This window comes from Telmatherina bonti (assembly GCF_933228915.1).
Source record: "Telmatherina bonti genome assembly, chromosome: 14".
In the NCBI taxonomy this organism is placed as follows: Eukaryota; Metazoa; Chordata; class Actinopteri; order Atheriniformes; family Telmatherinidae; genus Telmatherina; species Telmatherina bonti.
In genome coordinates this window covers 29,428,197-29,455,293 of record NC_136612.1, presented here as the reverse complement: position 1 = coordinate 29,455,293, position 27,097 = coordinate 29,428,197, and the positions used below count along the sequence as shown (strand labels likewise).

Here is a 27,097-nt window from a genome sequence, read left to right as displayed (position 1 = left end):
GACATGTCTTCTTTTGCAGCCAAAAACACACATGTGCGAAGAAACTGTACAAAATCAAATTCTGTACGCAAACAGACAGTTTTTTTTCACCCCAACACCCCCCTCCCCCCCACAAAAAACACATGTGCACAATATTGTTTTACACTCAAACTGATGTGGCTTCCCATGGATCCACAGTAAACAGGTTGCATTGAAGTGCTACGACATCTTTCATTGGCACACAGGGAACAACATTTACAATATTTACATCTGCGATTAGGTAACCAGCCGCCATGCATCACCTGAAAATGGCTTCGTAGAAACTAAGATCTCACGTTCTGCGTAGACATTTTGCTTTGTTTCGTAATCATGATATGGAAGAATGCACTAAGATGGCATTCAGCTTAACTATTTCTCATATTCTGATCAAGATGCATGAGTAATAAACTGAGTTAAGCTGTAAAATGAAGAAAAATCATGCTACTAAAAGTTACTCCAACAGGAGTCACAATAAAGCTGAGTGAGATTCCAAACCCGAAGCAATCAGCTCCAGAATGCAGCAGTGAGAGGCTTAAGGTCCACATCATGTCCAAGATGAGTTCCACGTTTCCAGTAAGGGACAGCAAGCCAGGTGTTTGCTGAATATTTCTGATAGTTTCTCAGAAAACCAGTGAGTGAGTTTTATTAGCTTTTTCAGAAAACTGCAACAGTTTAAATATCTGAAAATCAAAAATCTGAAGCTGTAATTTGAATTAACAGGAAATGCTTTTCTCCAATCATTTTCATTTAGACTTTTTGAAAATATCCTTGAGCTATCTGCTGATAATTTGGTTAGAAGATAAATGATCCATAAAACCAAATAAAGTTACTTGGTAAACTACTAATTATTTGGGAAAGTTGATCAACTTTACTGTACAATTGAGGTATTTCTTCAACATCGTCTCCCTTTGATGCCTCAGTCCGAGTCTGGCTGCCCAGCCCTGTGTTCAGCAGACCCTCTTGGCTGGTCTTTTGGAGTGTAGGGGGGGTTTAAGCTCATTAGCAAAGGACCAGAGCAAGATTAGTGTGAGCAGACTTAAGTGTCTCTGGATGGGTTTCGAGGTGGACAGCTGGGTTTAGGTCCGCACCCAGTTGAGGGGAACCCAGAAAGATTCCCGCTCCAGCCTTTCCAAAATGCCTCGCAATTCTACACAAGCGCTGGCCGAGTCTTCTTTGATCAGAACCCGGTCCACCAGGTGTCCATACTGTTGATCAATCTGAACGGCAGACTGACGCATTTCCTGGAGGTCCTCTTCCTATTGGAGAAGAAAAAGCTTATGACTTGTGTAGCATCTTACCTACAGCGGTCAGAAAGCTCTCTCTGCTTTAGAGAACCATAAAGGTGACGTGACAATATTTTATCTAGTGATATTTACACCATGCCACTTGTACATCAGCTGTTTCTCTGCCAAAGTATGCCCATTTTGCTCCACGTCACCACATGCACTTTGGCTGCATAATGCATCTGTCAGGAGTCGGTGGCTCGCTTTCTGCTGGACGTTACATTCAGAGATGGCAAGTGTTGATGCCTTTTGAGGTTCTTCGCTAATTTTGCCACCTAATGGAACACACCCCAGGCAGCCCATACTGCTGCTGAACAGCAGGTTATTATAGTCATGCATGTAGTGATGTGTAGCACTGTGGAAATTTCCCTGAAAAATTAAAAAACTCAAGCTATAGCAAGCAGTTGCCATCAAGACTGATATTTTTCTCCAAATTTAAAGAGACATTGCTGCATCTTGCACCACAGGTTTAACTCCTATCATTTTTTCTGTGAATCTGTTCAACTAATCAAAACTGCCTCATAGATTCTGAATTTAGCTGAAAATTATAAAAACCTCAAAAAACCATGTGGAAATGCTTTCCAGTTCATTGAAGTTTAGTTTACAGACATATCTGTTCTTGGGGCCTTTTCTGCATCAATAATCCACATCTGTAGAAAGAAATGCGTCCAAAACACACCAACTTATGCAGGAAAAGCTTCAGCCTTGGACTGCTGGGAAGAATAAAACGAGACTCACTGTGATGCGGCCATGCTCTCCCCCTCCTGGTGAGGTGGCTGCACTGCGGCGACGTCTGCTCTCAGGAACACGAGGTTTGACAAATACAACGTACGGCTTGAACTCTGCTGTCCGCAGTCTCTTCAGGGCCTGCCGAGAATGAACATTTACAAACAACAGATGTCAGGAAGGAGACATGATGGAGTCAACAGGGACATGTCTGACACTGCTTAGTGAGCACATATGGCGGCTCGCCCTCGTCCACTCAGCAAAGCGCTGCAGCCTGCAGTCCGAAGCCCATCATTAAATGTCTGATCCCCTTAGAAGAACATTCACAGGAACTACTGTCAGGCTTACCTCAGGCTGCACATCGACTATGCACATCTTATTCTTGGCCTGTACGGAGCGGATTGCTTCTATACTGGTGCCATATTGGTTTTCCTTGTACTCCCCGTGTTCTATGAACCTGGAGGCCATGATTGACACATTTACTTCAACAGGAGACCATGCATTTTTAAATAAAACCCAATGTGAGCACCAGAAACATACTTGTTATTCAAAGCATCTGCATCAAACTGCTGTTTGGTGACAAAGTGGTACTCCACACCATCCTTCTCATGGGGTTTCTTCGGCCTGGTAGTATCTGTTGAGACGACACAAATTCTGTGTATTTCTGCTTGTTCCTAAAGTATTTTGTTTTGTAGTATTTGGGTGCATCTTATCACACCTGTGGTTCATCATCTGATGCATCAGGTGACCCTTTAGTGGTCTAAATATGAAGATGTGTCTCCGTGCTCACTTCATGTCTGAAGCGGGCCGGCATCCCGATCAGAACATTAAAACTCTTTTAGAAGCGGGTTCTGGCGTGCAGCCTTTCCTTTATCTCATGTTACCTTTTCGGTCCAGAACCCAATAATACTTCTATTGGATTTGGATTTACGACCTTCCCTCATTTCAGTATGTTTATTAACCCTGCACTGATGCTTATAATGTCAACAGTTTAGCAGGAATGGTGCTGTGCAACTCTGGGGGGTAAATTTTGATTGATTGTTTACCTTTTTGGTAAACTATAACATTTCTGGAATTTCCTTTACTGTAACACATCTATAGATACATTTGTTTTACATCCTTTCATTGAGGCTGTCCTAAAAAAGATTATTTACACTGAATGTGCTTAAAAAAGTAGAGCTTCAGGTGCACCGTTATATGCAAAACATAAATAAATAAAATAGGCAAGCCAACAGTAGCAAAATCTGGCTTGAAGGCCAGGAACAACACAAGTAAATTAGCTGTGATGCTAACTGAATATTTCCATTGTTTTCTCTACTCATGTTTATTAATGCAGTATGTTGTTGTTTTGGTAAGTAAACATCTTCAGGGTTCAGACTGAGTGTAAAACCTGAAGAGGGACTCACGTGGAACAGCTACAGCATAACGATGTGGGTTTTCAGCAATCACTCGCTGTTTGAGTTCATTGATCCGGGCTCCAAGAGATCCTTTGGAGATTAGATGTGAAGGAAGAAGAAAGAAAATCAACTAATTGCTCACCTGCAAGTTGTAAAACATCATTTAACCCACCATATGTGGTTCTGCCTTACCTATTAGTACCACCAGGCGGGGCCTTTCATTGGACCTTTGCTGATAGCGGGTCACTTCTTCATAGGTGAGGAAGTCTGGGTCTCCAGAATCGGAGCCTTCTCCTGACGATCCCTGTCGGTCCTTACGGCTCAGACGGAAGCTTCTCCGTAGACCAGCTACGGCGAAGCCACAGATGGGGGGGGGGGCAAGGCAAAGCAGGAGCAGAAAAAGAGAAAGATCTGCTCAGATGTGTCATTTTTTACATAATAAATCGATACAATCAAAAATAAAATCTCACACAGCTCATTTATAACTGTTGTAAACAGTGACTAAGTCTGACTGTCATGCATTTAAACATTTGTAAGGAGTGCACGTTTAAGACTGTTCACGGATGATTACTTGTGTATTCAGTGCGAGATTAACAGAACTTTGAGGCGAGTAGGTATTCATGCTTCAGCTAAGAACTGGAGCACATGCAGCTGACAGTAAACATACTAACGGCTGGAACAGAGGCAGACCCTGATGTTAGCAGAAACATAGTTCCAGCATTTCAAATCACATCTCAGTGAAACAAAATTCAAACTTTCCAACATTATGTTCAAGGCATGCTGCGTTCAACACGGCTACAGTGCTGAGGCAGGAACCACGGGATGGCCTGGCCCCGGGAGACCCCACATTAAAATGCAGGGAGTGACTGCAGGGTCTCCCACAGCCAGGACCATCTGGATCCTCCCCTGTCAGTGGTGTGAACCTGCAGGAATGAGCCGGGCACTGTACCTGAATAAAATTCCCAGGAAAAGACCTGGCCACAGGAGGGCGCCACTGCTTTACACTTAGGAGAGACTATAACCGGCGTTAGAGCATCACACAACCCAGCCTCACACCTCCACACAAGGGTGAACGAGCAACAAACGTGCCTGGTTGAGTGTGCAATGCATCCAACGCAGCAGGGCCCTCTTTGGGGGAGGGGGTGGGAGAGAGGGGAGGGAGGGAGGATTGCAGCACACTGACCACAGCAGCAGGGACAGTTAGTCAGATGCAGGGGCGGGGGGGGACAGAGGGAGGAGGATCCAAACACTGCCAGGGAGGGGTTACAGCTCCAAGCAGGTTGACAGGAAGCACAAATACTGCGTGAAAAGGCGTTTCGCATCACGGTGATGCTGCTGTTAAGCTTTTAGCTGTGGTTTAGATCACTCCTTGTGCTCAGCATCATTCCAGTAGCAGGGTGGTGGGGGGGGCATGGGGGTCAGGTTGGGTTGAAGAAGGGTGATGTAGGGGGGGAAGGAAACTAAGAAACTAATACCCTTTGCAAAATATCAATATGTGTCTAGTAGAATCCAGAATTGTAATATTACTATTTTTCCTCAAAACAGCTCATATTTCAAGTGTCCACTTTCTAGAAAGGAACTTTTCTTTGGCAAAAGTAACATCTGTTTGGACTTTTTGTCTTGACGTGCTCCACAAATTTGAACTGTTGGTGTTTTCGCTGTAGTGTCCGTAAAGTCAGGCCCTCTAAATGAGGTGTCCTTGGTCTTCTAGGGCTGCTGTCCTGCCGCAGCACACCCGACTCAGATCAATGTGTCAACATGACAATGAGCTATAAGAGTCTTTTAATATGAATCAGGTTTGTTGGATCAGGGAGACAACTAAAACCTGCAGGACTGCAGCTCTAGATGTTTAACCAGATCTGCTTTTAGCTTTACTTTGGTTTCCACTAAGGACACGGCAGCTCTGGTACATCTGCCTCATCGTCTGTGACTTTAACTCTCTGCTGCTTCCTCAGTCTGAAGGTACAACAAGCACAATTTTACATCACATGCTGCGACTGAGCAGAAATATTTTGGGAAATTATGGAAAACTTCATTTTGGCTCTGGAATATCATAATTTTAACACTTGGACGCGTTCTGTTTATGCTGCCGAGTCTCTGAAGACGCAGATCTGTTTCTGGCACCTGCAGGCGCGAGACGGCGCTTCCTATACAACTCCCAAACATTTGGATCATCATCATCATCAGAGCCTTTGCATTTATTTAAACCTCTGCCCTTCATCTCATCCTTCAACCCCAGACAGGTCAGCCCTGAGCAGTGGTTTTGACCCCCAGCCTGAAAGCACCCAGTGGGGGCCAGCGCACAGCCAGTCTGCAGCAGGCAAGGAGCAGAGAGGGAGAAGGTGGTGGAGAAAGATGTGCACGCTCTCACCTATGTACTGTCCATTGAAATAGCCCTCACAGTCACAGTCCTCTGTAGGGAGGCAAGCAGGGGAGAGAGGGGGTAAGCACAGGGGAAGAGACCTGGAAGAGTTAAAGAGAGGGGCAGGCAGGTGGGCCGAGGGCACCAGAGAGGGGAGGCGGACAGACAGACAGCAGGAGGACGGGGTGGAGGGCCAGCCCAGAGATAATGAAGGGACACTGTTGGAGGCAAGAACCACTAACAAATGTGTCACACAGAGGAGAGAGAGGCAGCTGCTCTTCATCCGCCTGCTGAGAGCCACATCTCTGTGCAGCATCAACTATACCCCCCTCCCTCCCTAAAAATGTGCAAACTTTCCCCAAATCCCTGAACAAAGCAGTGTCATGACTACTTATCTGTGTCTAAACTGTGCTCATATCATTTATGGGAACATGCATGAAATCCAGAGACCAGAGGAGACAGAACGCAGCAGAGAGAAGACGAGCTGGAAGCTAAATGAACAGGTGAGGATGAGGAGAGGAGCCATTGTTATCTTTTACAACCTCTGCTTGGTTGGGTTAAAGTCTCCAGAGGCGCTGGCCTGCCTCCACATTACCTGCTACAGTTCAACACACACACACACACACACACACACGCTTTACTAAGAATCTCTATTCTGGTCTGCTACACTGACAGCAGGAGGGGAGGAATTAAGCTGTGAGCAGTAGAAATCCCAAATGCACACCCCACTAACGCTCATGCAGGCTTTACACTCACGCGCACGCACACACACACACACAGACACATTCAGACTGGAAGGCCTTGTGAATATTTCTAATGCAGTGTGTTTGTGTATGCACATGTACCCACCTTTGTCACATCCTTGTTCAGCTGATAGTTTGCAGCAAAGAAGATCAAAAAGCAAAACATCATTAAAGACAGAAAAGACGGGCTGATGCGTCAACACGACGCTCACGTTTGGAGAACGAGGCTTCGTGGATTCTAAATATAAGAAGCCTATCACTAAGCTGACGTCACAGACGAGGAGGGGGACCCACTTAAGCTCCTACTGGTATTTAATTGGAGGGAGGCCAAAACTGGAGAGTCCCTGCAGGATTGCTGCTGCATGGCGAAGCCGCCATCCTGCTTAGCCCTCGTCTCCCTGAAGCTCAGCCCTAATGAGATCGGCCTGCAGCTTACACGACACACAGAGCCCCGACTCTTCATCCACTCACCTGGATATTTACATGTCGTCTACAGTGTGAGGAAAGTGGGAATTGTTGTCGGTCTGGATCTACTTAGGCTGAACTCGTAGCACACTTGCTGGCCAGATGGACTAAACATGAAAGAGATTAATTCATATCTATGATCCCTCCCTCCATCTCTCTTTCTCTCCTCTCATCCTTTTGAAAACATGCCTGCACCAGAGGATGGTCAATGAATCCGAACACATCAGTAATTATAGGAGGAGGAATGCTAATTATAAGCTAAGGCCTATGAGCATCAGAGAAAAAAACAAAACATTTAGCAGGGGAGATATTATCGTTCTGGAATGGATGAAGATATTAATAGAACAAGCAGAGGTGAGTGCTGCAGATCATAAACTGTAATCATGGAAAAAGAAAGTAGATATTTGAGAAGCAGAAACTTACAGAGAGGTTTTTTAGGGGATTTTGGATTCGGGAGCGTGCCCATTTTCATCCTGTAGGCCAGTCGCCTGGAGGAATGTGCAGCACAACAAAGAACCAGAGAGGATGAAAAGCAGGGTGAGAATCATCGGGAGGCAGAAAGCAGAGGAGATTGTTGGGAATAGAAGATGGAAACATGAAAGGCAGCGCAAACAGAGGGATTATGGACAGAAAGGGTTGGAAAGTTCAAAAACCTTTGTGTGTTTTTGTTATTTCTCCTCTGTCAGCTCAGTCTTTATTGTGTTGTCATTTCTGTCTCTCCTCATGGCTGCTTAGTATCTCTTCAAAGCTGTTTGCTTTCCTCTAAAAGAAATGTCAGAAATGCCCTCAAACAGGAGCATGTGCTCAGTAAACCCATTCAGTAATCCACCCGTGACTGCAGAACTGAGCTCATCTCATGTTTGTTCATTCAGCAACATTCAGCCAAAATGCAGCAGTTTCCACCTGAATGTTGATAAAAACAAACACATGCGTGCTTTCCTGCTCTCCGTCTGTGTCCAGGCTGCGTTTATTAATCCAGCAGCGGTGTTTGTCATGAACCTCCCACACAGCTTAGATCATCTTACTGAGGGATTATGACACTTGCAGAATCAATGTGTGCCTATTGAATGCTGCTTTTCAATTCATTTCCCCCCTCACACACTGCTTTGATGCTCCATCTGATCACAGCTGACCTCTCAGAGGGAAACACATGAATGTGATTTAAAAGATTACATCTGGGTGAACCACTAGGATGGATTTTAAATGGTAAAAGCGTGTTATTTAACCTCTGGAGACTCTCACCTCTCCTGGAACTGTTTGGAGGGGATGAGTCCAGCCCGCAGGCTGCTGTCCCCCATCCGCTTGGCCTGCCACCATGTGGGGTCGTCCTGCGTCACCACCTGCAGGATGTCTCCTCTCTTAAACGGAAGCCCCGCCTCTTGGCAGGGCGTGGCCTTGTCTTCCAGAGGGATGTAGTCGAACAGAGCTCTCATAAATACCTGGGATGCAGAATCAGAGAAATGTAAGGAGCCACTGAGCAGGAACATGTGGGAGAAACTGGAAGTTAAATAAAACGCAGCTCATCTCACCTTGCTCTCCCTCAGCTTGTCCTCCTCTTTGATGGCGGGGATGATCTTCAGAGTGATCGAGCCCTGCGACTGAGACTAGATCACAGACAGACAAGAGGAAGTAAGAGAAGGAAGATCATTACTACAGTCTCGTACTTCCAGATGTTTACATCCAGATATATAAACACACAGAACAGCTGCTGCCAGTTATCGTTAGTTTCAGCGCCTCTGGCTTTTAGTGAACACTTAAACTCTCTGAGAACTTTTTAGGTTTTGGAGGATGAAGTCTTGTCAGATTTTTCTTTCTACTTTCTCCCTAAATGTTCAGTCGGACTGACATCTGGACTGTTTGGTGGCCCAGTCCCTGAGTTGATGTGTCTTTCCTAAAGAAAAGTGAAAACAACTTTCCTCTGAGGTGGTTATGGAGGTCATCTTTATTATGTCTGTCTGTCCTTTTCCTCCTCATCACAGAGCCGTCTTTATAAGTTTCTGTGGACCTGCACCGAGTAAAAGTTCTTGCATCTTATAACTAAATGCAGACTGGTGATTAGTCAGTGGATATCACTTTCATCCCAACATCTATAACCCATGACTGCTCCTCTTCAGCCAGTCTAACATTGTTATTGTCTGAGTGTTTTCTGCAGCTTTGTCCGGTGCAGGCTCTGAAGCTGGAGCCTGTCCCAGTGATGAGCAGGCGAGAAGCAGAGGACTGGTTTCTGGTCCAGCTCAGGGCCTGTTTGGAAACACTGACTCCTTTTTCTGTTCATTTGCTTTTCATCTCTGCTGTTGTCCCTGCTAACGGACGGAAGATGGAAATTAGCCCTCCTATAACTGTATGTTTTTATTTTATGTTTAAAAACATTAATTTTCCTTTTTTAGAAATAAAAATAAACCTTAGCTTAATGCTTACATCAGCAGACAATTATAAAAAATGAACTAATGATACTCACCATAGCAGCATTTCTTAGTTTTGTCTTTTCTAGTACTAAAATAGTTCACCAACATACATGAGATTTTTTTTTTTGTTACAAAATAAACCTAATTTTTTTATCCTTTCATTTTATTTTGTGTTTATGTACTTAGTTTCCTTTTCATTTATGTTTTTAGATTTTTCTCTGAGCGACATGTTAATTATGATTTGTGTGTTACAGAGCTAAAGACACAGTTTTCTATTTCCACAGATGAAATTTACTTAGATTTGCCTGAAAAATCACAAACAACGTTGAGGTCTGTGTTTTTCTTCCTTTAGACAATGACATCAGCATGAAACATCAGCAAAATCTCTTCCCAGCAAGCCTCAAATAAAAATAAACAGCTGTCAGGAGCTGTTTGTATCAATGTGCTGACCAATCCATGCCAAACAACTACATATAAAGTCACCAATTTAGTCAAAATTTAGTCCCAGATCATGACATTTGGGTGCAGTAAAGCACTGTGTATGACTGTTTGGTTGATTATGAAAAGCCAAAAATACAAATGTTAAATGGCTAAATGCAGCGCTACAGAGGCTCCATACAGTCCACACACAGTCAGAGTCAGAGGAGGAACCTACTGATGGAAACATTTGTATCTGATGGTTCAACCATATGCATGTTCATGTGACGCTCTTACCAGCATCTGACTGATCTCATCAGGTCTTTTGTGGATCACAGACACTCCATTAACTTCCCTGAGTTCATCTCCCACATGAACCAAACCTGTGAGGAAGGAGGACAGAGTGAAGACAGAGGTGACAGTGAGCCTGTTGGGGTTTAACATCAGTATTGTCAGATCCACGGATTTGTGCAGCTCCTCCTCATCAGATGAGCTCTGTTAAGCTCCAGCCACAACAATGAAACCAAATGCTGAGAGGAGGGAGATCGATTCGCTTTCCCCCTCAGGACAGAGAAGCACACTGCAGACAGTATTATACAGTCAAACATGTATTATGTATGTAATAACCAGACACACACAAAGACCTGAACACTGCACAGCTCACACACACACACACACACACACACACACACACACTCTCCTACTTTAATGACTTGATGCAGCGAGAATTATAGCTTATTCTGCCACCATGTACGTTTCTGGTATCCTATAACACACACACACACCTGGATGCGGATGGTATTTCCATGGTAACGCCCATGCAAAGCTCTCTGCTGAGTATGTATCGTGATGTATTCTCATTCGTAGAGAGCTTTGTGTTTTCATCAAAAACCGCAGCATCCTTCTCATTTTTCTCCTGCTGCAGCATCTCTCCCCATCTGGCTTTGATCTTCCCATCATTACAGATCAGCCTTTCATTTGCAGGCTCGCACATACGTGCACATTTCTCTCCTGTTCTTACTAGGTGCAAGAAGTGCAGCTCTAAGGATCAGAAGCCTCCTGAGGCATCAGCCTGTGTTATTACTGCAACAGCCTGGCTCGGTCCCATACTGGGGCTTTTTTAACACATTTTTGAATTTTGCTTTGTCCTTTTTGTCAGCCAGGAATCTGCAACACTATGTCCCAAGATTACCTCTTTTTTGTATGATGCTCTACTGAGTTGTTCCTGGAACATAAGAGCATTACGTTTCAGCCTTTTCTGCACAATGGTTCAAAAATGAAACCTTTTCGATAAGGCAGATTATATGTTTTATACCCACTGCGCTTTTTTAGACCAAGTAGAGCAAGTTTTGAGTCTGACTTTCCAGATTTGAAAGATAGCTGGCGCTTCTTTTCCTCTTAAACCTTTCAACACCCATGTGCAAAAAAACAACATATTTAAAAGATTTTCAAGGAATAACACACAGCTTTTAATAAACCATGGCCAACAGCCCTGTTTAGTGAACCTTTTATCTACATGACATGGAAAGTAAAGAGGATTTAAAACTTCTAACTGCATTAATAGGAAGTGTTGCTAACAAAATGAACCAGCTCACATTGCTGATAAGGATACAGAAGGAATATAAAGAATGCAGTATTATGTGCTTCACTGAGACATGGTGGCATGAAATTATTTACTTTTTTCCCTTTTCATGTTTACAATTCTTGTCATTATTCTAAGCCTCACCAACAAGCTGGGACATTTGCTAGAGAGGTTGTAGAGGTGAACCATACCATGATGGATGCTGAAAAGACATCCTGTGAGGCTTCCATCTACCATCCGTTACCTGTGCCAGCAACTTTTCTTTTAAGGTTGATTAAATTACTTGGAAATGAAGGTTTAGAGAGAAAATAACTAATAGTAACCAAACTGGGAAAGAAGAGAAAATAATCAGCTCAGACCATGACATAAACTACGTCTCTGCACATTGCAAGCTACACTTTTGGATGGAGTAGATACTTTACATGTATGACACATTACCTGAGAAGGTGGAAGAACTGCAAATGAACATGCTAGTGGGGATATCCTGAATTCACCTTTTTGTTTCACTTATAAAATAAAATCTCCAAAACATTCAATTCATCAAGTCCTAGGAAGGGTGTGTTATTGATGATTGTCATGGATCTGACCAAAATTTCCTGAGTTTTCTCCCCTCTTAACTTGCGGTAGGAAGATACATGTGTACATCAAAAAGTTCAAACAAAAAATGATCCTTTACCTATAATTCAACAAATCATCCTGGAAACATCATTTACATCCGACAAGAGAACAAAAGGTTTTTAGTAGTAATTTACCACTTCGATCAGCTGCACCTCCCCTCATGATCCGAGCCACGATCACCGCCCCGGTGGCTTCATCCCGCCTGATGGTTGCTCCCTGAAAACAAATGAACACAAGTCTGACTCCTGTCAGAATTCATCCAGTTGTCCTGCAGGTTCATGTCTCCTCATTTCCAGTCTCCTCCATCACAACTCACCAGAGGCTCTTTGTTCTTCACCAGCCTTACAATCTTCACAGACTCTTCCTCCAGCTCGTCTTCAAAGTCATCTGGCAGCGGTGGCAGCACGGGGTCAAAGTTCTTCTGGGCCACAGTGTCGTGTACCGAGAGGACGGCCTGAAGGGACAGATGATGAAGATCAAAGCATTGATGTTAAGCGGTGGAAGAACATTCAGAGCAACATCCGCCAGAATCTAAAAACAGCCTCTGAGATATCGCCCAAAGTAAAAGTCCCCAGAAGTGTGTGCACCTTGAGATGAGGCGATGTCAGCAGGTGCAGCAGCTCCTTCTCCTCAGTGCTCATTGGTCCACCCTGCAGCTCTTCTGCCACCTGCAGATCACATATCACACCTGAACCATGCATGCTGTGAATGTTCTCTACACTTTACTGTGGAATAACTGCAGACAGATACAGAGACATGCACACAGGGGAAGATAAGTAGCAAGCAGCTAAGGTCAGCAGTTTCTTCCCACTGATAACTGGTGAGAGCGAGGAAGCAGCAGGATGTAGAGATTCATTAGACAAGCATCAGGATGATTCAGCACTTTGGGAACATTAAAATTCCTTTTTGACTGTTGCGATGCTCATCTGTCAGAGCTAACTCACAGTAACTAACTGCTGCATCTGATTGGAAGAGTAATGTGTGTGTGAGAGACAAACTTACATCCTCAGCCAGAGTAGAGGCGCTGTGGAGGACGGGTGTGGGGCTCTGCCGCTCATACTGTCTCAGCTTCTCATGTATCTGCAGACAATTTTTTGAATAACAGGTTTTAACAGTGCAGTCTGCACAATGTGATATGAGATGCAACACGTGCATCTTAGCTACAAAATGACACAGTTCCAACAGAAAGTTTCTGGTTAGTCGGATTTTTTATAACAAAATTTCACAGCAATTAATTCAAGTTTTCTTTTCCAGGTTTACCGAGTTGGACTGGCCCAACTCTGCCAACATGGTAAATAAAAACAAAGATAAATAAGTCATAAGACTGGACAATATTTTAATATATCATTGTAATAACAGCAGTGACAAAGGTTTAGTTTTTGTATCTGGATACTGATGAAATATTAGAAAGTTTAACACCATGCTTCTCTTCATATAAGACACAACTTACTGGAAAATAGGATTTAAAAACAAAAACATTTGCCTCAAACATTTTGGTTTAACAGAATGGAAAGATTAAAAAGCAGCTTTGTCTTCATCAAAACTAACCAAACCATCTCTCAGCACTAGGAAAATTCTGATTTTTATTAAAGTCAAAGACAATTCTGCAGTGACGACTACTTAAAACAGATTCATACGGTCTGCTCAAGATTTTTATAAAACACACAAGTCTAAATATGACGTGACTGAGGCAGAGAGAAGAGAACCTCGTTTTCCACCATCCTTATTCGCTCTTTCAATGTAATGACTGCAGCAGCAGACAAAGTTGAGCCCCTGGTCCTGTAAGAGGGGGAACACCCTGTATTTTAGAGCTTGCTGGGCTCTGATTGGTCCGTTCTGGTCCCGATCATTTACATACAGCCTGCACCTCATGAAATTTCCTCTTAAGTCTTCTTAAGTAAAACACAAACTGCTCATACGTACTTGAAACTTCAAACACAGATAAAGGAGTATCTCCTTAAGGGACTGGAAAATCCTTGAGAATGGCCAGAGGAGGAAAAAAAGAAGGCTGATCACTTGTTTTCATAGCTGATGTGCAGTTCTGTTCACTCAGCATAGAGGCGAGCACCATGAAGACTTTCACCACATGAAGGCCGAGTAAAAATCCATGTCACACTTTTATAACCTTCGTCATTAAACCAACGCACTTTGCTCTCTGGACCTTTACAGTTTTAGAATTTTGAGAGACTGTGCCGCAGCAGCCAACACATAAAACATCCTGTTATCACTCCTTTACCTTCTCATGAAGCCGTTTAGCTAAAACCAGAAGTAACTCAAGGCGATAAATTGTTTTTTCTACTTGTACTTTTGTGAAGTAAAGAGAATTTCTCACCTTCATTAGGTATCCCAAACTCTTCTCACTGAAGACGTCTTTGAGGAAGACCATGTCCTCTTTGTGGTTAGCATCTGGCCTCAGCTGGGAGGTCAGCAGGGCCAGCGTTTCATGGAGCCCTGAGGACGACAGGAAACCATCACAAACATTAACATAAACAGATGGGGGTGCATCTAACTTCTGAGTTAACTGCTTGTGTTGAGCATCTGTGCCAACTTGTCTTACCTGCTCCTGCTGTGAGAACCGGCATGGCTTCTTTCATGGGTCAGTGAGGTGAGGAGGGGAAATCTGTGAAGGATGAAGATAAGAAAAAAGTAGAATTAGCTTCTTGTACAGAGATTGAGATGTTTTATTGTCTGAAGGGGTAAAAATGATGTTTTGTTTACTGACTCAGAGAAAATAAAAGTGCAATGTTCTAATACAGGAGAGACTGTATATCATCTTCGTACACAGAAGTGACGGTTTCTTTCCACCTTGTCTGTAAATGTGGAGGCGTGGATGTGAATGTATGCACACAGATGAACAGTCACTGCTGCTACTATAAATCACACCTACTCTTACCAAGCCCTCTGAGCTTTGTGTTGGTATTTGAGAGCTGCAGATACAAACCTGCATGAAACAATCACTGTGTCACACCTCTGATTTAAAAAAAGACTGGAAAAAAGCTGCTGATAGGACAGAAAGGAGGCTCGATCTCCAGAATATGCCTTGTGTTTACTGTACAGTATTTGCTTCATCAAATCTGTCCTCAAGCTATTTAAGCATTATGTTAATTGTTCCTGCTGAAGGGTGTAACTCTTCAGGTAAAAATGCTTACAGCACATAGCAAAAGAAATGCATTTTAAACAGTATTTTAGTTCCATTTCTAACCTTTAAGACCTATTTCTTTTTTTTTTTTCAAGAAAAAAAGGAAATAAAGTAGCTAGTGAGGACTCTAATATGTACTTAGATAAGGATATATGGTTGGAAGTGCATGAATACAGAATGTGCTTAAAGACTAATTATACTGATAAATGAGAGACTAAAAGATGGAGCCAGTCACAGTACAGGACAGATTGTTGTATTAGTTCAGTGTCTACAGATCAATAACTAATTTCCCTTGATATTCATATCATACCTTGACTTGCAAAAGTCTCATGTCACTCATGTTTAAAGAAAAACCACATTTAGCAAAATGTTGGACTAACAATAGACCCTGTAGAACTTCTCCTGGTAAGAATCCAGTCAACAGTTTATTGACCACATTTGTTCGTATTACTTTAATCATACTGATTTTAGCCAGCCATCAAATTCCTAAGAATTTAATTTAATTAGCTATACGGACAGTTTCTTTTTTTTGTTTGTTTTTTTGTTTTTTTTCATTAAAAGGTTTTCCTGGTGATTTATCAGTCTTGTCAACTATTGTAACCTAAGAATTTCCACACTGCTGAAGCTGAAGTCCATAATGTTTTTGGAATACAGTAACTAAAGCCAGACAAACACCACCTTGACGATAGTGCTACTAGCATGCTTTGCCAGTAGCATGAGGCAGGCATGCAGGCTGTGGATCACTTAAACACCAAGAAGTTGGTGAGGAGGTGAGAGGATGTCAGATCGATGCATGAGACACAAGAATAAGCATAAAATGTTAAAACATAACATTCTGGTGTTTGTCTTCTGGAAAACTGAGTTGGATTTTCTGGAGTGGTCCTTAACTGGTTTAGGTCTTATTTAGAAGGCCGGAGTTATTTTGTTACAGTTGACAGCTATGAATCTGAGCGAGTGGCCGTGACTTGTGGAGTACCTCAGGGGTCAGTCCTTGGACCTCTTCTGTTCAACTTGTATATGCTCCCTTTGGGTCAAATAATACAGAACTTTAACATAAATTATCACAGTTATGCAGATGACACGCAGCTTTATGTGTCTGTCACCAGATGACCACAGTTCAATAGACTTACTGTGCCAGTGTTTGGAGCAAGTAAACACCTGGATGAGAGAGAATTCCCTTCAATTAAATGAAGACAAAACTGAGATTATTCTGTTTGGTAGCAAAGAGAAGAGGGTCAACACCTGGAGACTCGAGCTCTCAAAACCACCAATCAAGTCTGTAACCTTGGAGTTATGCTGCAATGACTTAAACCAGGGTGCAAGTAAGTGTGCTACTAGAGCAGAGTTGCATTAATAGGGTTCTTAACCTAAAAACATCAACATTGATGTGCAGCGCAGCAAGTGAAGAGTTTCTGAATGAGGACACAGCAAACTGCAGCTGAATCTTCAGCTTGTCTTTATCTTTTCTGCTGCTTCAGTGAAATAAAATAAAATTCATTTCAAGAGAAGATGAAAAAAACTCCCTTTTCAGTCTGTCATGCAGAAAACTCCACATTGTGAGCACCAATCTGACATCTCTGTAAGATTGTCTTTTTCTCATGTAGAATTTCTTCAATATATCAGTTCACAATCAGAATATCATTAATCCCACTCAGAGCAAGAAATGAGCTCATGAATAATACATAGAGACCATACTGAAAAGAAGGAAGAGAAGAAGATCTGCTTGGTTTCTGGTTTTCTGCACATCTAGTGAAGCACAGCCTGGAATATTAAGGTGTGTAATAATGCAGTGCCAAAGTGGAAAGACACCAGCAACAGTCGCTGCTTGAATCTGGCTAAAACTAGATCCTAAACATGTCAGGGAATCTAAAACAGAATTGTTTGTTTGTTTTATAGGATTACTCCAAAGATTACAGACAGATTTGCAGTAGCCTACTACTTAATGGGAGGCCCAATGCGGAGGTGATTAACTTCTGGTGCCATCTGGATGCAGGAATCTTTTATTCGGCTTTGATATGGTTCTCATTTTCACTTGCAATGTTGAGCAGCAGTAAGTTTATTTCTGCTTGTAGTTATTCATTTATTTATAGTTCATAGCTTCACCTTTTAATTGAAGTCAATATAACTTTTAGCAGCAGTAATGGAGGCTGGAGTTATTATTTAAAGCAAAGTTCTTTTAAATGCAATGCTTAGAAAGCCAGACCCACTGCTGTCTCACAGTAATAATGAGATGCTGAGAAGGGATCACAGTCCGGCTACAGTTTAAATGCTTTTTCTTTGTCCATCCTCCAAGTCTGAGGTCAAAGACATTCAGCCTGGTAGTTTCTGTGCAAAATAAATATGAGTTTTAAACATTTCTATAATCATGTGGCTAAAATCCACAGCAACAAAATGGGGAAAAAAAAAAAAAAAAAGGTTTTCAGGTCAGAGTTTTTAAAGACGCATAACTTTCTGACCTTAAAAGTCCACATTTTTGGAACTTCTGCTGCCCAGCAGTGTCCCGAGGCTGAGAAACCGCACTATACAACTTTATCTGGGACGCTGCGTGACCTTGCAGCAGAGTTTTGCTTCACGCGCTGGGAAACAAATATAAACATACTGGCTGGTTGGAACATGCAACATTGCTTATTCAGCAAAGAAATGCAAAAAGAATAAAAGAGAGACAGGGACAAAGCAAACATTCTAAGAGCGTCTTTTGCTGGCTGGAGAGAGCTAGCAGATCCGGTAGGATACAAGATGGATGTCAAATGAGCCGCCCGTATGGGGCGCGTGACGGGGAAACCGGCAAACGTTCTGTATGTGTGTCTAAAGTCTGGTACATCAGCAGTAGCCTCTGCATCCTGTCCAAATGGCTTCAAAGATGTTTATATGTTTGAAGTGTGCATTTGTTTCTACAGTTTAATACACGTCAGAGAATAAAGTTTTATTTGAATTATTTTTAATTATTTAAATTATCTTTCAGTGACATTTGTTTCAGACTTAGTGGAGTTCATCAGATTCATCACTTGCAATTTTCCACAAATTTTTGGGTTCACATCCCTCTCCAACCTGGATCCTCTCTGCTCTAATGACACCTTGGAACGGTCGGGAATCAGGGATCAGACCTGTGATTGTAAACGTGGATCTATGAGAATGACTGTTTTGTTTTTTGGGGGGGTTTTTTCTGCTTTGACACTAAATACATAAACAGCTCCAGTTTTAGGGGGCATTGCTGTCTGGGGTCTGAGGCAGCTACTAACTTAAGTTTCATGTCACTTTAATTTGATTAAATGTTTGGAAACATTCAATAAAATTAGAGAATTTCAGCATCTCAAAGCTTCTTTTCATGTTTCATGAACGCTGCATTTCAGGAATGATTTGAAGGCTCTGAGCGTCATCACATCTTTTATGTGAAAGATGTCAACATCAGCTTGAAAGAAAATTGAAGCAAGCAGAGAGAAAAAAGTGAACAGTTTGACGACTGCATGCAAATGAAACATGAAACAGATGCAGTCTGAGACTGCTGCTTTTTAACAACCAGAGGATTGTTTTTGTCGCACGGTTCCCTCTGCAGCTATTCAGTCACAGTCGACGTGTTGTGAGGTCATCTGGGAGGTATTATAGGGACACAACCTGATAACACCCAGGGGGCATTTAGGATAAAGAAGGATGGACTTAGAAAGTGACAATTTTCTCAGGTATAAACAAACACCACAATATAAGTTAGTGGGTTTTTTCATGTAGAAAAACAAAGCATTTTAATACAGCTTCCTAAGTACAGGAGCTCCTTCTGGACTCTGATAGCATTAACAAAGTTTACAGCATCAGGATGGTACATATGAATAATATCTGTTTGCTTTTCTCTGTCCAACAGAAAACTATGCCAATGACAATTTTAAATTCACTTGCACATTAAAGTAAGCACACACACTGCCCAACTAAGAAACAACCACCTCATGGATTTAACTCAACAAGCTAGAAAGAACCTTCAACTGGATAATTACAGAATGGATTACTATGCTGTTTAACATGACTGATGCAGAGTGTAGCTTCCAGTTTCCTAAACAACCATGTGAGAAGACACATTGTGATTGTGAAAAACGTGTTTCAGAAGGGTTACATTATTGGCATAAAGTAAAGAAAAGGTCTGAGGTGGTGCTGAAACTACTCAAACTGGGTTAAGAGCTGTCCAATGTATGATGAGAACTTGAAGGATTGTGGAGAACCTTCATATAGAAAAGCAGCAGCAGGATTCACATCTATGTTTCATAAAGACAGAACGTTTTACAGTGTAGAGGGACTCAGGGCTGCACGGCAGTTTTGTCCCAGCGCCTTAAGAAAAGCATCAGTAAAGGTAAATCAGTAAAACAGCTTCAGTTTGCCATCATCACTACAAGATCTGGCCAGAAATAAATATAACGACGTTGCAGAAGCTTGTTGAAACGATGCCACAGTCATTGTCGCTGTAATCAAAGCTAAAGGAGGAGCATTTAACCATTAGATTGTGCTGGACAGGTAGTTTATGTGATGGTTAGTGATGCAGAAGTACACTAGCTAAAATGAGCGCTGACAGCAGTGGGTTTATCTTCATTTGGGCCAACCAGGATCAAACCAGTAGACGGCAATAGGAAAGGTTGACAATCCACAGTCCTGCAGGCAGTTCTTTTCCAGTCTTTCTACAACACTTAAAGAAACTGGTCTAACTTTAACTGTACTGTGAGAATAAGCCACACACCTCCTGTCCTCTATGCTGAGCAATAAAACATTATTTTTACTCAGTGATTTGTTGCCACAGCCACTCTCCCATCTTCAATGTGAGACACTTCAATAAAAACGTGACTTTAGCAAACTAAATGAGCAGCATCCTCAACAATGACCAGCATCTTGTTCACATCACCGCCGAAGCTGGAGCTGCTAAATACCCGAAAGCATTGCTGAGTCAGCAAGATGTTCCAGCGTGGAGCTGAAAGCAGGTAAGCAGGTGTGTGTCAGGGCCATTGGTGTTTCCACTGTCCACCATGAGGGGCCTGAACTTTGTCCCAAACAACAATCCTGGGGTCAGAAAGAACTAACTATGCTCTCGGGCAGTGGTGAGGAGAAATACAAGGTCTACTGAAGATGGAAAGACCAACATTGCAGCAGCTCAGTTTCTTATTTCTGCACCTTTAAAAGCAAATACACTGCTTTTTTTTTTGGCTTTTTAAATGATGTACAAAAACAGATTTGAGAGCAACTACAGCAGACCTTGATTAGCAGGGGATCACCTGGGACGTAGCATGGATTCACAGCTACTCAGTTTCTTATCAAAGTAAAGTCTGCCTTAACAAAGGAGGCAAACAAGGCTGCATTTAGTGGTATCTGGTTCATTTCAACCCAAGCTTGCTGTCAGGTTATGCTAAACGCACATCCTAAACAGGTTTCTACTTGCAGGGCCACAAGCTTTCAGCATGTCTGTTTTATTCGGCAGCATGTCTTCCTCTCGACTATGTAGCATGCTAACGGTACAATCTGCATCTGAACAGCTCTAAATATTACGTGTACTTTACACATCAAGTCAGGCAGCATTCATTCATACAGAATATGTAAAAACAACTAAGTTAAAACAAAGTAAATGACCCAATTTAGGTTTGAATAATTAATTCACACTTTTGTTTAAATTTAAATACCAATTAGTTTGAATATTCTTTTAGATAATTGAATCCGTATTTTCTTCTTCTCCCTGACTGTTACCTCACGTGCACACTTTCTGCAGTTATGCTTTTGTGTGTGAAACAGTCCCACACGCTGGAAATGTTTCCAAGCAGTTCAGCTGATGTCCACAATGTTAGGGCTACTCAGTTCAGTCCTAGTCTGGCTGCAGTCATGCAGGGTTTCATTATTTCCCTGCTCCAACACATCTGACATCTAACAGTCAATGGAGTTCTGCACAGTGACTCATTTCAGTCAGGTGTGTTCCCCTTGGGACTAAATTAAGTTGTCTGCAATGTACCATGGGGGGCTTCAGAGCCAGCAACTTCACTATTAAAAGATGTCTTGAGGTGACAAGCAGTCACTGGCTCAAAGTTAGCCCCAGCTGCTGGCTGAAAAACACATCTAAGCAGAGTATGAGTAAAGTGTAAAACGAGCTTTACAGTTTACCACACAGTCAGAGCCAAAGTTTGTTTTTGTTTGGGTTACAGACCAAAAAAAACTTAATATGTTAATCCCACACACCAACTTCCTGAGCTGAGACATTAAACCAACCCAAAACGGACAGAATAGAGCTCCCTTAAACAACAACTGGGGCTGCAGGTCTGAAAGTCTCTAGCCACCTGGCAAAATAATCTTACCCTACAGCGAACGTCTCTCTTGGTGAAAACTGTATGGTGGGTTGATTTTTAAAAAAATATATATATATCTCTGTTAATGCTGTAGGGCTTATGGATCAGTCTGGATGGAGTGACAGGTGAGTTCTTAGTGGTCAGTGTTTCAGCTACTAAAATCTAAGATGCTTCATCGTCATGCCAACAGCGGTGCTTGAAGTCTTTAAAACTATGGTGTGTTACACATCCGTCATTACAAACAGCCTTGGTTATTTTCTTCCACTGAATAGATTTTTGGGTTCTAGACTAGGAAAATGGATGCAGCTCAACCACAAACAGCCCAGTGGTGCCGTTTGGGTTTCAAGTCTCCATCCAGACTTATTTGTGAAACTGGCTCAGAGTTCAGCATGTAAACAGAACTTATGCAACAGAAAAAGAGGGTCAATGATTATGTCTAAACATTTATAACACTTAGAATTAACCCTAAACCAAGCTCTGAATAAAACAGCATGAAACAGCATACATACTAAAATATTAGAAGAGGCTGCATTTTCTCACCTTTGACTTTACACCTTTCTGAAAACCTGCAGGAATCAGTGAATCAGTCCAGGTTCTTGTTGCTTCAGAGGCCTTTTGAAAACACTAGCTTCCAGTCATGTCACACCAGCACCGCTCCAAATATCAAAATCATGAGACGTCACTTGATCCAGAAATAGACTCAGACGTGACGTTTTTTTTTGTACTTTATTCCAGCAAAAATGACGTCATGGCCTCAAATCTATTTGAGAGCTTAGCTGCAGATCACACTAACATGATGGAGCTCAGACGTCAGCTGATCAGATAACAGCTTTTTATCATACGTCATTTCCCTGGACATGTTTTGCTAAAATGCAGATGATCGGCCATCTTTATGCCATAAATAAAATAACTCAGTCTTAATACATAAAAACAAAACTCAATTACAGATGAAGTGATGCTCATCTCCACTTTGAGGAAACACAGTTTGGATTTACAAGGCAGCAAAATCTGTGTTTCTAATACATCTTTTTCTTAGTATGAGCTTTTCCAGAAGCCTCTTGCTCTGTGTTTTCAGATCTGATGCCTGGAGGTGGTGTGACATCTGCAGTTTCTCCTTACAGCAAACAAAAACAACTTCAGGCTTCTCTGATCCAGCAGGGCGACAAAGCAGCTGCTGAACCAGGTTTTCCTTTTTATGCTGGTTGCAGCTCTACAACCATCTCTTCATCACATTTTAAAAACTTGATGGTACATCTCTGAGTTGTCTCTGAACAACCTGAAACACAACCAGTTTTTCTAAATGAGTAAAATTCAGTATTGTACAAGTCAGAATAAAAAAAAAATTAGCTTTCAAATGATGCAGTCACTTCAGAGACAGAAATGTTTCAGTGTGAGCTATAATTTTTTATATCTAAAAAGTTTACTATAGTTTTTAATCAGTTAATTATATTTAATAAAAATCAATTCAATCTGGAGTTTGTTGACATTTTTGTATTAGGTGTAGAAATATAGGTTAGGACATTTAAAGTTTTATGCATGACTTACTGGTTAAATGTTTCTCCGTCCTTCAGGTTAAAAAGTAGACAAAAAAAAAGCTTTCAACACAACCTCAAGATAAAACATTTAGTCGTGGTTTAAACTAGGCCTGTCACTGTTTCATATGAGAGCATGTTTACATAATGAACTTGTTATATTTTCATGTTTTCTACTATTTAGTAGAGCTGTCAGTTTACAACTTATTGAATCAAAGTTCTGTAAAATGATGACAATATATTTTAGGACAGATATTAATTAATCTACCAACATCTCATAAGCATATGACGTATAAACCAGACTGAAGAATATTAATCTTATAATTAAGTCTCAAATATTGCACAGCTTCTGACTTTCCTCACTCACTTCCTTGTTGCTGTGCAGCTGTGGTTGCCAAGTGATCACATGACAATTTGTGACGATGTTGAGATGAAAACATCAGTTTGGGAACTGTTTAGTTACACAAAATAAGTGTGTTGTGGGGGGACGGGCAGAGCTAGCTCAGCTGGACAGGACACCAGTCTACAGAGGCTGAACTTCCTTGGTGCAGCTTTAACTGGTGTCCTTTCCAGCTCCTGTCTGCACGTAAACCAGCCATATGAAATAAACTACAACCTGAGGTACACTGCCATCATAAAATCTTTTCCAATTGTGACACCCCCCCCCTCCCGAAGATTTGGGGGAAAGAAAAAGTGAAAAGTGACCTTTGTTGACAGCAGATGGACAGAAATGGGTAGAGGGGCGGTATAAAGAGAAAGACCACAAATCAGGACTTGGGACACAGTCAAATGCAATAGAGACATCCAGCCTCCATACATCATGCAGCTGCACAACCATCTGACCTAAACGCTGTTTTATGCATGTAGACAAATGTTCATCATGCCAGACTGAGCTGAACCAGTTTGGCTGAAGATGAATGATGGCTTCTGTTGATAAAAATGTGTTTCATATTTTACATTTTAATGCTTAAAAATTAAACCCTTTCACTGTTTTGATGCCATTTTCTTCTTCAGCCAACATCCTGAACTGTAGCTGTGTCAGAAGTCACAGAGTAGAATTTTATAATATCAGTGGGAAACACCCAGAACAGCTCCTGCAGAAATGGAATCGCAGCAGATCTGAAACACTCCTGGGTAATTTCAGGGCAGTTGTGTGTGTTGTTTCAGGACAATGCAGATAATCCATCCAGTGTTTTCCTGTTGGGGGAAGTCATCGCTTTGGTGCTGCTTGTTGTTTATGTATGGCTAGAATATGCCTAAACATGTTACAACACAAAATGTGCCATCTGGTGTGGCTCCCGTGCAGCCTGTGTGTGTGTGCTAGGATCATTACACACACCCTCTTGAATCTAACAGCTCCTAATGAGAGTGTATTGTCTACCATGTTGTGAAAATGCCTCGGCATCGAGACAGTAAAACAACAAATGCTCAACCAGGCTGTTGGAAGGAGGAAACCTCTCAGAGGGATGACTCTTTCACTTTTTCAGGGGACGAGGGTCCTTCCACATACACACACACACACTTTAAGCAATATGTTGTGGTGATTAATAATAATTCTGTATTGGCCACTAAACAGATGTAAAGAATAAGATAGGTAAAGTGAAAGATGAGAGTCCACACACACACACACACACACACACACAGACCTGAGTGTGACAGCTTCTTCGTGATTGAGCATCTCAGCTGGTCTCCTCACTGCCTTGAGAATAAACACTGCTCACATACAGCTAATCCACTGCCCCGACAGTAATGGGCAGCAGCGCTAAGCGTGTTTGGCCAGCATCCAACATCCCTTTCACACACACGCACACACACAAACACACACAATTTCCTAACTCTGTTGCAACCACAAAGCCTCCCATCATGTAAGCTCATCTCACAGAGGGTGTGGCCAGACAAACTTATATCATCTCCAACATGGAGGGAAAGTACTGATGCTGACAGCTGACACACTCAAAGTCTACTCCTCCCCCCATATTTTTTTTTCTTCTGCTTAGCAAAGCAGAGGTAGATGTCTGTTTCAGCCCTCTTCCTCCTAATAATTCTATTCCTACTTCCTTGTGTCTGATCAGGATGCCGTCCTCCATCCCTCCCTCCCTCGTCTCCATCTCTGCATCACTCCGCAGTGCTACAACACTCTGCTCTCCCCACTCAGCGTGCCGTCAGCTGGCAGACGGAGGAGGAAAAGGAAAACACGCTCTCCGTCTTACAGCTGATCCTTGTGTTCACGTTGAAAACAAACGAATGTGGATGGATGTGAGCAGCAGCTGCCTTCTTACCTTCTCTTCTCTCTGGATCTCCTCCTCTGTCAGTGTTTATGTCCCTCCTGACTGCAGCCACACGGTTTCTCTCGCTCCGATTCCTCCTCCTCGCTACTTCCTCCTCCTCCTCCTCCTCCTCTGGCTGCTGCTCTCACAAACCTGCTGCCACTGAGTGGATGCCTCTTCCCCTTTCTCTCTCCCCTCTCAAAGCCCCTCCTCTTCCCCCTCCCTCCCATCTTTTCATGTCTAATGCTCTGCTCCAATCATCACTGGAGAATGGCATGTTACATTTTTCTTCCTAAGTGATGCCGTCGTCGCAGCGCACCTCAAGTCCCATCCAAGCTTCTGTTTTTATGGAAAACAGATCTCAGATGATATTTGGGGATTTCTGCTTCTGCACCAGTCAAGTCTTGCATTGAATGCTGGTTTAATGCAACGCAAGCATAAACACCAACAAAGCTTCATTTTCTGCAGAGATTTAGCATTTTTTAGCTGGTTTTATGTTTGCATTTTAATTCAACCCAACATGTTCTCATTCTTATCGCCTATATTTCAGATGAAGTGGGTGAAGTCTAGTATTGCACAGAGGATGACGATTTGGCAGCTGTTTTCTTTATGAGCACAGCTGTTTTTCTGTGGATGCACATAAAGATAAGTTCAATACCATCATACTGTAGTTTAGCTACAGATTCTGCATGCAAACATCTGATTAGAGATATTGTGAGACAGAAACTTCCAGATGAACGCAAATGTGTTATGTTTGCTCAGTGTAAGAAAAGCTGTTTTTTGTTATGTTGACTGATTCTCTGATTGCTTTTCTCCTCCTGAAAGGCAAGAGGAAATCTATAAATACCACATTTGAAGTTTAAACCGAACAAGTCCATCAGAACAGCAAAGTGATTTGTCATTTTCTGTTCTTTGTTTGGTTTTATTCTTTAGAATTAAATGATAATACCGCTAAGCAGCACAAACCGGATGGCACATACTGCAAAAATATTACAGCAAAGAGAAAGCAGCGTCTTTTCTTCTTTTAGTCTTTCACTCATCTTGATTTCATTTTTTCATGCTGTGGCGGCTAATTGGATCCGATTGGCTGCTTCCAACAGAGCTCCCCTCCCCCTCCCGTCAGACAGCAGCACTGAAGCTGAGGTTGTGGAAACTCGCATCCAGCGACACAGCGTCTGCTGTTCTTTGTCTGCCTGCTTGTAGCTCTCACAACAGAAACACAGAATCTTAATGACAGCATGACCCCCACCATCTTCACCACACACACACACCCCTCATTGACATGTAAATTTCCTACATATTTTGTCTGTTTTAGTGACCCCTTTTTGTATGTCCAGAGTGCTACAAACCTCAGGACACATATACACAAATGTACTACAAACACGTAGATATTCTTAGTGAATTGAACAACATGTGTGAGTTACATTTTTTCAAACTATTTAACTGGCTTTTTCATTGGTTAGAATGGGAATGGTATTCTCTTAAAGCTGGACTTTGGGAAGAGAAGTTGTATTTAAGCACAGAAGGTCATATAGCACAATGAACCCCGCAATAGCAGGCAATTCCCTAAGTGGTAAGTTAAAGATCTGGTGTCAGTGACTAGTAGTGACAATAACTGGTTTGCCAGAGCTGACAAGGGGAGCACAAACTAGCATTGGGCCAAATATGTTAAGGCCTCGACATGCTAGAAGTTTTCTCTATTCAGCAAATAATGTTAATTAAAATGTTCAAGGCATGAAAGCCTCCGATTTTACTGTAAATCTCCTGCTTTGTCTTATTACAAAATAAAATGGTTTAAAAAAAATCACGACACCAAGCTTGAAAAATGTGTGTGATCAGAGGGT

The 27,097-nt window shown here is 42.1% G+C and overlaps 1 protein-coding gene across 1 annotated transcript; it reads right to left on the bottom strand.

Moving 5' to 3' along the window:
• Positions 1-1,094: 1,094 nt before the first annotated feature.
• On the bottom strand, positions 1,095-25,346 carry mpp3a (MAGUK p55 scaffold protein 3a; the record flags this gene model as incomplete). The annotated part of the gene is made up of 20 exons (XM_079252234.1): positions 25,266-25,346; positions 14,574-14,636; positions 14,349-14,467; positions 13,019-13,096; positions 12,604-12,684; positions 12,333-12,470; positions 12,151-12,232; positions 10,114-10,199; positions 8,524-8,598; positions 8,237-8,433; positions 7,418-7,482; positions 6,636-6,656; positions 5,796-5,837; positions 4,374-4,439; positions 3,617-3,772; positions 3,434-3,514; positions 2,568-2,661; positions 2,376-2,484; positions 2,040-2,168; positions 1,095-1,274 (listed from the first exon to the last, which is right to left on the bottom strand). Exons 2-20 carry the CDS (start codon positions 14,608-14,610, stop codon positions 1,095-1,097), a joined length of 1,836 nt encoding a protein of 611 aa, XP_079108360.1. The 5' UTR covers positions 14,611-14,636; positions 25,266-25,346.
• Between the last annotated feature and the right edge of the window lie 1,751 nt (positions 25,347-27,097).